The sequence below is a fragment of the Xyrauchen texanus genome, chromosome 30 (genome assembly GCF_025860055.1).
Source record: "Xyrauchen texanus isolate HMW12.3.18 chromosome 30, RBS_HiC_50CHRs, whole genome shotgun sequence".
NCBI lineage: Eukaryota > Metazoa > Chordata > Actinopteri > Cypriniformes > Catostomidae > Xyrauchen > Xyrauchen texanus.
The window spans coordinates 21,071,666-21,084,291 of NC_068305.1; the positions used below are offsets into that span (position 1 = coordinate 21,071,666).

Sequence of the window (12,626 nt, forward strand, 5' to 3'; positions counted from 1 at the left end):
CCCAAAGCCTACATCTGTGATTCAAAAATAAAATAATACAAAAACACGTTCACCTCGAACCATGATTTATATTTCAGTGATTATTATCATCATTATAAGTATTATTTTTACATTTATAATTGTTTTTATGTCTTCATTTGTGCAAGTAATTTTCTTCCTGCATGTTTAGACGGATTCTTGCCTGATGGTCAATGGAAAGGTGGTTAATTATATATATATAATTGTTTTTGATGATTTCGTTATTTTAATAGCTTTTTCGTTTCGTTTGGATTGCAATTTGAATTGAGAAATGTATTTGATTTAAGTTTTTCGTTTTTTTAAAGAAATGAATTACATTTTCAATGCAAAATCACTAAAGCAAGAATATATATATATATATCTCGAAGGAGGGAACAAAACACATTTATTCACACACGAAAACGTAGTTATGTGTGCCTATATTACTGAGGTCATTCTATTCTCTATCCTTAGCACATTCAGAGGAAATTTGACTCGATTACTCATGCCTCTGTACGCTTCCTTGGGGAAGGGCTCCAACGAATGGGAAACCAATTTCTGAGCTCTCTAGAGGTCATGACCTCCTGCTCCCAATGCCCTACTGTTCTACTTGACGCTGAAACTGTAAGTTTACTGCCCTTGTCTCTGGACTCAATGTACACATCCTCTGCATCTTAGACTAAATATCTGCTCTCAAATCAAGACCCTTGAAGAATTGTAATTGCAAAGCTTATATCAATGCCAAATCATTTATCTGCATGTGTGGTAGTATGACATTATAATGATCAAAAATGTTGGTCTATTTGTAGATAACAGCTCATTTGTTTATGAACTGTTTATTTGTGTGTTACAGCTGGTCTCATGTGGGCTTTTGGAGACACTGAAGTTCAGTGTGTTGGAGTTACAGGAGCATTTGGACACTTACAACTGCAAGAGAGAAGCAGCTGAACAGGCGAGATTACAGCTCACACCTCACTGTCTACTCCTTTTACAAACATGGCCATTTACTTACCGGTTCATTTGTATATAAATATATTATATATTATTAATACACTTTATAGAAATCAGTTACTTCCTCAAGTTAAAGACCTGCATTTTAGAGTTAAATAATCTCACATTAGAGGTATGCCTAAATTGTAATTGTATTATCAATATCAAGATTTTTTCATTTTATGATGCGAATGGTGATGCAAAACTCACCACCGCAGTGCTAGGGTGTTTTGTGTCTGACAGGGCATTGCTATTTCCTTACTGTAATGGGAACAGATATAAAGGCAACAAGAGTCCAAAATAATAATAAAAATCAATTCCCAGATGCAATTTTTTGTTCAATTGAAATCCCAACAATAATCAGAAATGATAATTGGGTGCTTAGCATGGGACTTTTACATATGAACAAGCCCGAAACACACCGGAGACTCTTATTTTGAAACAACGAAGACTTGGCTCCATTACTATGCTCTAGATTTAAGTAATTACCAAATTAAGCTTTTTATAGCCAGATGAAGGGTTTTGTGTATATATTTGTTTCAGATGCGGTTCAATGAGTGATTCGATTTATTATTATTCAAAAGAAATGAATATGGAGACACGATGTATATGCTTATGGGGGGAGTTTCCATATTGTCACATTTTTATTTGCATGCCTTTGCTTTAATTGATAACACTTGATTATCTAATCAAAATAACAAAATATGCACTTATACATTCAAGTGAGGTATGGATGAATATTGTCAATGATGAAAGATTTAGACAGCAAATCTCCACGAGGTGTCAGTGATTGTTTTTATTTCACCTCTAGATGCCACTGTTATACTGTAGAATCCTCTAGCGGCGGCCACAGATGAACACTGAGAAAAGAAGAAAAAAAAACTATCTGCATAGATTTTTGAAGATAACCGAGAGTTCTAAAAATCAGCTGCAGTGTAAAACCGATATATCTATTTACCTCATTTTGCATTGTGGTTGCTGAGGTAATAGCAGTGTTGTTAAAGTGTTACTATGTGGTTGCTAGGCTCTTCAGGTTTATTGCTAGGGCATTGCTAAGCGGTTGCTTTCTGGCCTAAGTCTGAAGAGTCTGCCCCCAAGCTTCTGTTATGGATGGATAGTATTTATAAAAAAAATATATTAATAACTGTTTTAGTCTGTATAATTCTGGCTGACATGAAAGGTCTATCTACAACCTCAGAATCTGTGTGCAGTTCATTAGCAATGTGTTATCTAAACAGCCTGCTTCTTACATTCTTTAGTTCAGGTTAAGTAATGGAGAAGAGAGGAAGGCTTAGACAGCAAAGGAGAATAAGCTGACAGTGCAGGCACAAAGTATTCTTTGACGTCTTTTTGCAGTTATTGTTATGGTTGGCTATAAAATCGTATCGGGACATCAGTTGATTTAGCTTCCGTTAGCACCTATCTAGAATCTATGGCAGGCAATGTCCAAGCACAATCACTAAGAATAGACTGATGGAGCTCCTAAATCAGTTAGCTGAGTGGACAGGCTACAGGAAGGGAAGTAGAGGGGGCAGATGGGAGAGTGGATGACAAGGGGTCAGTAATTGGATGTGACACAAGCACTGCCTCAAGCCCATCCACCCCAACCCCCCCAATTTGCTAAGTAGCCCACTGTTATTACCTCCCGCACACTTTCATTTACACTATTTATCTTTCTCTCTCCATTTCTGTTTCATACACAAGTCATTTGTCTTTTCTCCCCATTCATCCATATCATCAGTATTTACCAGGATTCTCATAATCATGGAAATATCAGGTTCACTCAAACTCATGTTGTTCCAAACCTGAATGACTGACTTTTTCTTCTGCATTGCATTAAAGGAGATGTTAGGTAAAATGTTATCCTCAGTCATCATTCGCTGTCATTTGTATTTGAAAAAAATAAAATATAAAGCAATATTCTTGAGATTTTAACAATAATATTTGATCTGTTTTATCAATATTTTTCAATCCACGCAAAACAATTTTTTTTAAATAAGCGTTTGCTTTGGTTCTGAAACAGACCTCTCCATTATGTATTTGTTTTGGATTTAGCCTTCCACTACTGGAAAACTTTTTGGCAAAAGTTTTAATAATTCATAATTCATTTAATAATTCATGAGGTAATGTACTCCATCTCTCTCCTTCCCACTCCCCGCACACGCTGTGTGTACGGCGTTACAAAGAGCTCTTTCATTCAAGAATGTGATCAACATTTTCTTGAGAAAACGTTACCTGTTAATGTCAAAATAAATGACTTCTCCTGCATTTGACTGGAGTCAGAGTTGTCCCGGGTTCTGTGCATTCATCTTTCTCTGTATTTCTTAGTCTATCTCACAATCTCTCTCATGTTCAGCCACGTGGAACATTGCACACACAGATATTTACATTTCATGATGCGTTATCCCCATGATATATATTTCCATCCCGCCCAGCCCCCATGCGCCAACAATGTGATCTGAGAAAAGAGGGAGACACACTTTATATTCACACAATATATTTTGCCATTCCGCATAGACCTATCTGAGCCTGGTGATCCTAAAGTGCTGTTTGATGCTATAGTCATAACCATGCACCAACAGTGTGGTCTGAGACAAGAGGAACCGACGTTTGAGGCGTGTCTACCTAGAAAGTCAATGGCCTATCCATACCATCCTGCCTGTGTGAACTTCATTCAAAAACAATAATACATAAAGCTGCAAGCAGCAAGTAACTGTGTTCTAGCGGCATAGGGCCTTTAAGTGCATGTGCTACATGATATTACGGATTATTCAGATATGTAAGCACCTAAACTAGGGATAAAGCAATATAATTTTCAGCAATTTCAGGTAAATTCTCATACAGATATTTCGTTTTTATAATTTCTGACTGTTATAGCACCTATTGTCCAATCCCCACCAAATTGTGCATGTTTCTTTGAAATCATGTGTTGCACATTCATATTAGATGTGATGAAAATCAAAGGTTTTTGTGAAATTATTGGCTTTTGGGTGAATGTGGCCATAAAAATAAATGATAATCATTGATCAAGGCTGTCCATAGAAACTTCCTCTAAACGTTTTGTTTATGTCTTGCATATAGACATAGTTCCTGTTACTATACACGTTCCCCCTCCTGAGTCTCCATGGTCACATGTGTTACTATACACGTTCCCCCTCCTGAGTCTCCATGGTCACATGTGTTACTATACACGTTCCCCCTCCTGAGTCTCCATGGTCACATGTGTTACTATACACGTTCCCCCTGCTGAGTCTCCATGGCCAAATGTGTTACTATACACGTTCCCCCTGCTGAGTCTCCATGGCCAGATGTGTTACTATACACGTTCCCCCTGCTGAGTCTCCATGGTCACATGTGTTACTATACACGTTCCCCCTGCTGAGTCTCCATGGCCAGATGTGTTACTATACACGTTCCCCCTGCTGAGTCTCCATGGCCAGATGTGTTACTATACACGTTCCCCCTGCTGAGTCTCCATGGCCAGATGTGTTACTATACACGTTCCCCCTGCTGAGTCTCCATGGTCAAATGTGTTACTATACACGTTCCCCCTGCTGAGTCTCCATGGTCAAATGTGTTACTATACACGTTCCCCCTGCTGAGTCTCCATGGTCAAATGTGTTACTATACACGTTCCCCCTAATGAATCTCCATGGCCAGATGTGTTACTATACACGTTCCCCCTGCTGAGTCTCCATGGCCAAATGTGTTACTATACACGTTCCCCCTGCTGAGTCTCCATGGCCAAATGTGATACTATATGCGTTTCCTGCTGCTGAGTCTCCATGGCCAAATGTGATACTATACTCGTTTCCCTTGCTTAGTCTTGTGTAGAATAAAACTGATTTGTGTGTGAATCATTCTTTTGAGTTGGTTCTTTTCAATGAATTTTGTTCTCAATGACTCATTAGTGAATTGGTCTGATTTGAATAGTTTTAGAAAATCCTTATCCATGGAAATAGATAAGGCAGTGGTAATTCAATGGTCAAAATGAATGGAAACTCTAATTTACAGATTAAATTTCACATCTGCATTACCAACTTCAGGTCTCACTCACACACAAACATAGACCTCTGCAGTTCTCTGCTATTATGGAGTCGTGTGATTTTAAAAGTGTTTCATCTCCCCTTCCCCCTGCAGTGGTTGGAGAACTGCAGAAAGACCTTTGGTGATAAAGACAGCAGCCAGCGACCCAACACTCAAGCCCAGGTACGTACACGCACGCACGCACGCACGCACGCACGCGTCCTCAGCATGTATCTGTGTGAGCAATCAAGTCAACATTTGTGCTCTTAACTAATGTATCTCTGAGAAAACAACAAGTATGCAAAAACTTCTTACACACACCCAAGAGGTGATTTGAGGGCAGCAGATTTTCAGATCTTTTTAGCTACTCAAAGCACATGTAAAACACATATTTACAGATCCCTGAGAAGTGCCGTTCTCTCTCTGTCAATGTCTTGCTGCTGGCAGTGAGAGGTCATGTGTGAATGTACAGCAGCAGACGATAAATAAGCGAATACGCAGCAGTTTTCTGCTTTGCATCTCTCCCTCCTGCTCTGTTCTAGTACTTCTTTCATCTTGTCTCTATATGCAGCACTCTTTATTTACTCTGTGTTTCAGTAAATGATAATAGCCCTGCTGAAACCAAAGACAAAATTGTTTTAATATCATTTTTATAAACTATTAATAATATTATTAATAATTGGGTGGGAGGTCACTGTCCTTTTCTGCATATCGTGGCGGTGTTTTGTGGTCCATTTTGCATAATGCGGCTGCTCGTTTTAGCTTATTGCGGCCCATTTCGCGGCCGGCCCACTCGGTTCTCCCAATGGTCAGTCTGCCCCTGATCGGCCCCAAAGTGCATCGGCCCACCAGGAAAATGCCCAGTATGCCAGATTACCAGTCCAACCCTGCAGATTTAGAACAATAAGAGAGTTACTAAATAATGACAGAATTTTCCATTTTGGGTGAACTCTCCCTTTGAACTGATACATTGTTTCTCACGATTGCAAATAATTTTTCTGTGCAGATTCTTTTCTCAAAGGTCTTTCTTATTTTAGATATAAATCTCAATCTAAACTCTGCTATTGTTCTGTTGATTCTTTAATTTCTTCATTTTTATAATTACTAAAACAAACTAAAATTTTATAAAATATAAGCTAAACTCAACTTTAAAAACCTTCACTGAATCTAATTAAAACTAATCCAAAATGCAATAAATTGAAAATGGTATGAAAATAAAACCTAACTGGTATGTGCAAAGCTAAAATTACCTGGGATATCAGAGCGCTCGAGTCAGATTTTGTGATGATGTCATATTCTGTTTGAGCCTCACATGTCTAATGTGTTAATATTCCTACTATTACATTACTCACTTTCTACTCTAAATGCATTTTTCTAATTTTCTAATCCATTTTGCTAATCTTTAGATGTTACATATTTTTACATAATTATAGTGAAGTTATTTCTCCTCCTAAAATGCATTGCATGTGACTGCAATCTATTTATTTATTTTAAGTGTACTGCATTATTTCTCTCTTCATCTATGGTGGTCTTAAGGTGTGATGATTTCACTAATTTGTTGTCTTTCTCTCATTTCCTTTGTTTCCTCTTTTTTTGTGACCTGCTGTCCTTCTTGCTTAGCAAATGGAAATGCTAGCAGTAAGTGGTTTATCATATTTTCAAGCTTTTCACAATCAATTCAGCCACACACTTTACATTCATCCATTATATTGTATAATGATTTGAGCCTGTGTTTACCTATGCAATCATTCTAAACCAATCAGAATTCAGTACAAAGACTACCTCTCTTAACACCGCTAAAGGCTTATAATTCATGATCATTCATCGTTACTTTATGCTTTATTAATGGCTCAGGCTTAAATGTATTCTGTTTACTTGTAGTTCAAACTTTGCTAGCTAAATGCTAGGGCTGGGCAATACAGCTACAGTAAATCAAATTGTGTCTGAATATTTTTTTTTGCCTTTTGATGATAATCAATGTATTTGCGCTGAAAAAGGGTGGGTTTTTAATGACTAAATATATGTTATACTAAAACGTTTTAATTTGCAAATATTCCAAACTGCAACATTTTTGAATGATGATGCAAACTAATGTTCGAATCTTAGTTTTGAATCATTTCACCAGTTCAGACTGTCCATTTCATTGAATCGATTCAAAACTCAGATTCAACAATTAGTTTGCTTTAGTCTTAGTGTTCTATTCGCGAGCCATTTAACGGGATATTGCAAAATTAGTCTGACATGCTCTTTACAAAACGTTATGGTAAAATAAGAAGCGCATTAAAATCATCACGATAATCACATTGTTTCTTAGTTTGATATTGCCAGCAAAATCATTGCAAATATATTATGAATATTCTATATATCGCCCAGCCCTACTAAATGCTAATTTGCCAATGGGTTTTTTGCATATGCTTTTCATAAGTTTGATGACACATATTATACTGTATGTTATGCATTCTGTGTGTTAGTGGAGTGTGTCCATTGACATCTAAGCGGAGGATAGGAAAGAAGAGTAGCTTAGATTCATTGTTCCTGTCATATTTCATGCTCATCCTGCCATTCCGTCTGGTCCCTCTGCTCTATCCTGACTTCATGTATTGAATCGCTTCATTCGGTTTTGCTGATGATCTGAAGCTTTCCAAAAACAAAGAGTGGAAGCACAGGGATCATCACTTTCAGATTAGAGTCATTCTGCACCATCTCTGGCAGTTACAAGGGTGGACTGTAACCCTTCTAACCCCTCTCCATTTTGAAGCCAAGATGTTCATCCATTCATCTGTCCATTTCTCCAATTATTCATTCTTGCCATCCGTTTATCTGATCATGCCGTTTTGCAGTGCAAATGAATAAAACTGAAGTTGTTAAGGTAATGATGTTATGATCTTTATCTCTTTCTCTCTTTAGGAGCTGGAGTTGTGTAGAAGGTTGTATAAGCTCAATTTTCAGCTTCTGCTGCTCTTTCAGGCCTACTGCAAACTCATAAGCAGGGTGGACAATATCAAGATAGCGGAAGAGGTCTGTTGCTGCTTTTACATGCACCATAATTGTATTTTATATAGTAGGAGAGTAAGATTAATTTGTGTACAGATGTAACAATTATTATAAACTCACACCGAAAATTGATTAATAATATAATATTATTATTATTATTTCTTTATTTTCCATAATAACATTTTCTTAATATTCTTTTTAGTTATGGATTTTAATGCCTCTGCAGACATAGTGACCTGTAGCTGTCAGATATATTTATTAGAAAAAATAAATGCTGTCATCAAGGTAAAAAATGCCCTCTGAAAATCAATTCCAAGGGGCGACAGAGACACACAGTTCTGTAGATAAACAGAAGATTTTCTTTCAGACAGAAGTACATTTTCTCTCTGGAAGGGTTTTTAAGGGTGGGGGTGGGGGTGTGTCAGTATAGATGCATATAAAGGTCTGTCAGTGCATAATGCTCTTAGTGTAACCTCATTAAGCTCACTGAAAAAGACTGATGTGCTGAACACAGACCAGCGCAAAGCCATTCAGTCTATCGTCCATCAGTACTAACTCACTTACACTTATAGACTGTACACACAGACATAGACGTCCTCTGACATATGCATGTACTGAAATGCTTGTGCTGGTATACTATTGGGCTTTTTGGACTTATTGTGAAGTCATTCACTTTTCAGTTGTGATATAGCTTGAATTGAAAGAAAATATTGTCTGATTTAAAAAAGTTGTCTTCATGCTCTGTGTTTCTCAGGTGACTAACATGTCAGAGGAAATGGCCATATTAGAGAGCTGTCTGAAGGAGGCGGAGTCAGAAGGCGATGGACAGGAGGGAGTGGTGGAGTTTGAGGTTGACCAGTCAAGCACAGAGACAGCCATCCACTCGCTCATTGAGAGTCTTAGAACACGTGACTTCAGCACAGCCGTTGCTCAAGTGAAAGCCTTCAGGTAAGCATCGACACACTTTAACTCGCTGACTCATTGAACAGACTTCAATAAAAATACACAGTATACTTGAGGTTGACCATTATTGGATTTTGCCGATACCTATAACTAAGATGACGGATAACGGATTATACGGCAGTTTGTTTTTAAAATGGATATTGATTTGTGTTAATGATTTGTTGTCTTTTCTGAACTGTCGTCCATGATTTTTGCCGATAACAGATAGTTACAAAAGCAACTATCGGCACTGATTATTTGGCAGAAATTATAAATTGGTTGATTTCTTATAAATATTTGTATTTAAAAAAACACTCAAATAACACAGTACACATTAGTACAGGATTTACAGTCTGGGGAGTTCCCACTGATTTCCTAAAGCTAAAGCATTTGGGGCGGGACTAACTATTTGTTGACCAATGGCAGACAAGCAGAGTGTTGGGGAAATCTTTTTAAAACCTTTGCATTATCATGGATGGCGCAGAAATCACACTGTGGCTTTACACAAAAATGCATACCTTTTTCTACATAACATTGTTGCTTGTCCTTTAGTGTAATCCATAATCGAATTACTGTATTTTCCGGAATATAAATAAAAAAAAAATTATCGACTTGTAGTCTGAAGTGACTTATATACCGTATTTTCTGGAAATAAAGTCACACCTGAATATAAGTCTCACCGGGTCAAAATTGCCGATAAGTACTTTATGCATCCAGTTTAAATATTCTTTCCATCATAACATTAATGTTCTAACAAACTATAGACTAGACAGCTGTCAAAAGTAATTCCTCACATGCCCATAATTAAATAATGTTTCATCACACCGGTTAATGAATACATTGCAAACAGGGTTTAAAATATTAGAAACACCCACAGTCGCTAACCTTGATGAATGAATAGGATACAACAGACATAGGCTACTGTTTAACTCACAGACTAAAAGCTGATTATTTGTGCACAGCATAGTTACATATGTTAAAAACAGATAAAACAATCCTACAAGATGTGTAAATTCTGAGGTACTGTAATCTTCAGGGAGTGCATTTGACATCTGAACCAGTGAAAGGAAGTCTTCCGGTTCTTTCCGGGTCCCAGTGCCTTCCTATGCAACCGCTGTCAGTTCGGCTTATACGCATATGCAAATTATCTGCTTTTTTTTTTTTTCCTCAATAATGCAAATTTGACCCGGTGTGAAATACAGTAGCCATTCCATCAACCTACTTTCCTACACAGCTCTGTGGAATATTTGATTCTGATTGGTCAATACAGCATTCTTTGGTTTAAAAATCTTTGTGTATAATTATAAATTTGACTGTTGTTCCTGGCAACTGATTTCCAACATAGCTGTGCTAGTCATGTCTCTCTTAGCACTCTGTGGTCTCTTCTCAGATATTTAGATAATATAAACTTGGATTGGTTTCCATTTAGTTTCTTATTTGGTAATTAACCATGTAATAAGCCAGATAATCTACATGCATGATTGCAAAGTTGCCCTCCTCAGGGTGATACAAGTCCTCTTCACTTTACATCAGGGTCTTGATCACCTTGTTAATAATGACCGGCTGATTTACATTTATCTCTTCCATAGTTTTGCATAATTCTTATTTGCTACTTTTCTTTCTTTCCTCTGTTACCTTCATTAACTGTTCTACTCTCTCACCTTCTCTTTCTCTTACTGTCACTACTTTCCCTCAGGTGCCTGTGGCCTAATGACATATTTGGCAGTGAAAAGGATGATGCCGTACAGACACTGCTGCACATTTACTTCAGGCACCAGACTCTGGGTCAGACAGGCTGTTTGGCCGTTGTGGGTCCCAGCAGGGATCTTTCTCAGGCCAGCACGTGCCTCATGGAGCTAAATCTCCAGATCCGTGAAGCTCTCTGCCAGGCTCAGACACACCAACACCAGACATGCATCCTCTCCCCGACCCCCACACCCCACATCCAGACACATATTGACATACAAAACACAGTTCTCAGCACTGAACTGTGAGAGGTTCAACAGATCCAGACTCGGTCAGAGCAGGAGAGCAAACACTGAACTCTCTTAATCGGCCCAGAAAGAGGTCGTGTGTGGGAAGGGTTTGGGAATCCATGTAGACTTCACCTCAAAGGGCTAAAGAATGTGTGGACATTAGTTACTTAAAAACTTGCGCACGTCCCCCTTTTGACCCTCCTTTAAATCTCTTTATTTCTCCGAAATTGTTAAACTTCAAATGTAGAGCTGCAATTGTGTGAAAAAATACCAATGATGGGATTGGTCATCATTCGTAGGAGGGGCACTGGGCGATAATGATGCTAAATTTGGAGCTTTTTGGCGGAATGACCTATGACCTCTGGACGGTGTCCTTAGAATGATCGGTATCCATCTGCCCCACTATGTACTGGGGTTAGGTGACCAGGAACATTATTGTTATAAGTAATATATTCATGGTGTAGAACGGATGCATTGGCGATACTTTGTCACGTTGTCCTCATTGTCGATCACAAAGAGACAAAGTTTTCATAAGTGTGCTTGAAAGAGAAAAGCGACAAATATTTTTTTGAGAAATTTATTTTTTAACTGTCTTAGTTTGTAAATGTTAGGGTATTTAACGCAATTGTAAGATGGGGGGGAATGTACCCTCTGTGTAAAGAGAGGTTTATCTGTTTAAATTTATTGACCTGCTTTGGGACGATCTTTCAGCTTTCATGGGGTCGCTCTTACAAAACCCTTAATCTATAACCAAATAAGTAGCTGCCTGTAGAAAACCATAGACTCTTGTGTAAATGTGCGAGAAGTGTGTGTGTGGGTGGGTGTGTTTGACATGGACTGATATTTGCACACATGATCTCTCTCAAACATGCACGTTAACAAATTGAGATGCACAGGTGAAGTGCAAACTGGCTGCAACTCATGGAAATAACAATAACTTATTTTACTCTGTGTATATTTTAGAAAATGTATAGTGTAAAAGCAGTATTTTTCCCTTGTACATTTGTGGAATGCACTGTTCAATCAGAGAGAGTAAAGACTAATGCAAAAAATAGTTGACTTTGTATGTCACAGACTACCCTGTCCTTTATAATAATATGCCACCTTAATCCTCTACATTTCCCAAACATATGAGCTTGGCTGCGGTCAGAGGCCAATCTTCTGTTCTTTCAACTCTTGATGGTTTCTGTTTTGCTCAGCCGAGCTTTGCCATATGCATTCCTTTGAAACCCACTGTGATCTCCATGTTGGCCAATAGTCCCTTCACAGAGGCCACGCTCAAGCCCCTGGTGTGGGGAAACTGGGGCTTGTGTTTGTCCAGGTTAGCTCTGTCTTAACTCTAGACTCAGGGCTGCACTGAGGGTTTGTGGGCTCTGCGATGCTTCGCTTGCTGAACTCCTAAGAGTGGTGGAGCAACGTTCATTTGTTATGGCACATTGAAAAATAAAAATGTTCACTGTATCCATTCCTCTCGGAGAACTCATCTGTTGGTACATTTTGAATGCTGTTCTTAATTATTTAATGGATATATTATTTACCTGGAAGAAAATACATAGTTTTTATCTAGAGGTGCATTATCCTTTTTTCTTCACACATTTCTCTGGTATGTCTTTGTCATTGATTTACCTGCTATTCTCTGAACTGTTAAATAAAATGCTGATTATAAACGATACCATGTTTTGTCAGTTAATTTATTCCACT

At 38.0% G+C, this 12,626-nt stretch overlaps 1 protein-coding gene across 8 annotated transcripts in view; it reads left to right on the plus strand.

The window, feature by feature from the left end:
• The window catches only part of LOC127623667 (protein furry homolog-like), a 173,931-nt gene extending 161,342 nt beyond the window's left edge, over positions 1-12,589 (plus strand). For 6 of the 8 annotated variants that reach the window (XM_052098084.1, XM_052098085.1, XM_052098082.1 and 3 more), the window contains 7 exons: positions 472-621; positions 851-949; positions 5,128-5,196; positions 6,634-6,651; positions 7,921-8,031; positions 8,762-8,955; positions 10,646-12,589. In XM_052098084.1, coding sequence (XP_051954044.1) covers positions 472-621; positions 851-949; positions 5,128-5,196; positions 6,634-6,651; positions 7,921-8,031; positions 8,762-8,955; positions 10,646-10,943 — 939 coding nt within the window. In that variant the 3' untranslated portion in view covers positions 10,944-12,589. The remainder of the gene's footprint in view (positions 1-471; positions 622-850; positions 950-5,127; positions 5,197-6,633; positions 6,652-7,920; positions 8,032-8,761; positions 8,956-10,645) is intronic. The other 2 variants (XM_052098081.1, XM_052098087.1) reach the window with 1 other exon arrangement.
• Positions 12,590-12,626: the final 37 nt, after the last annotated feature.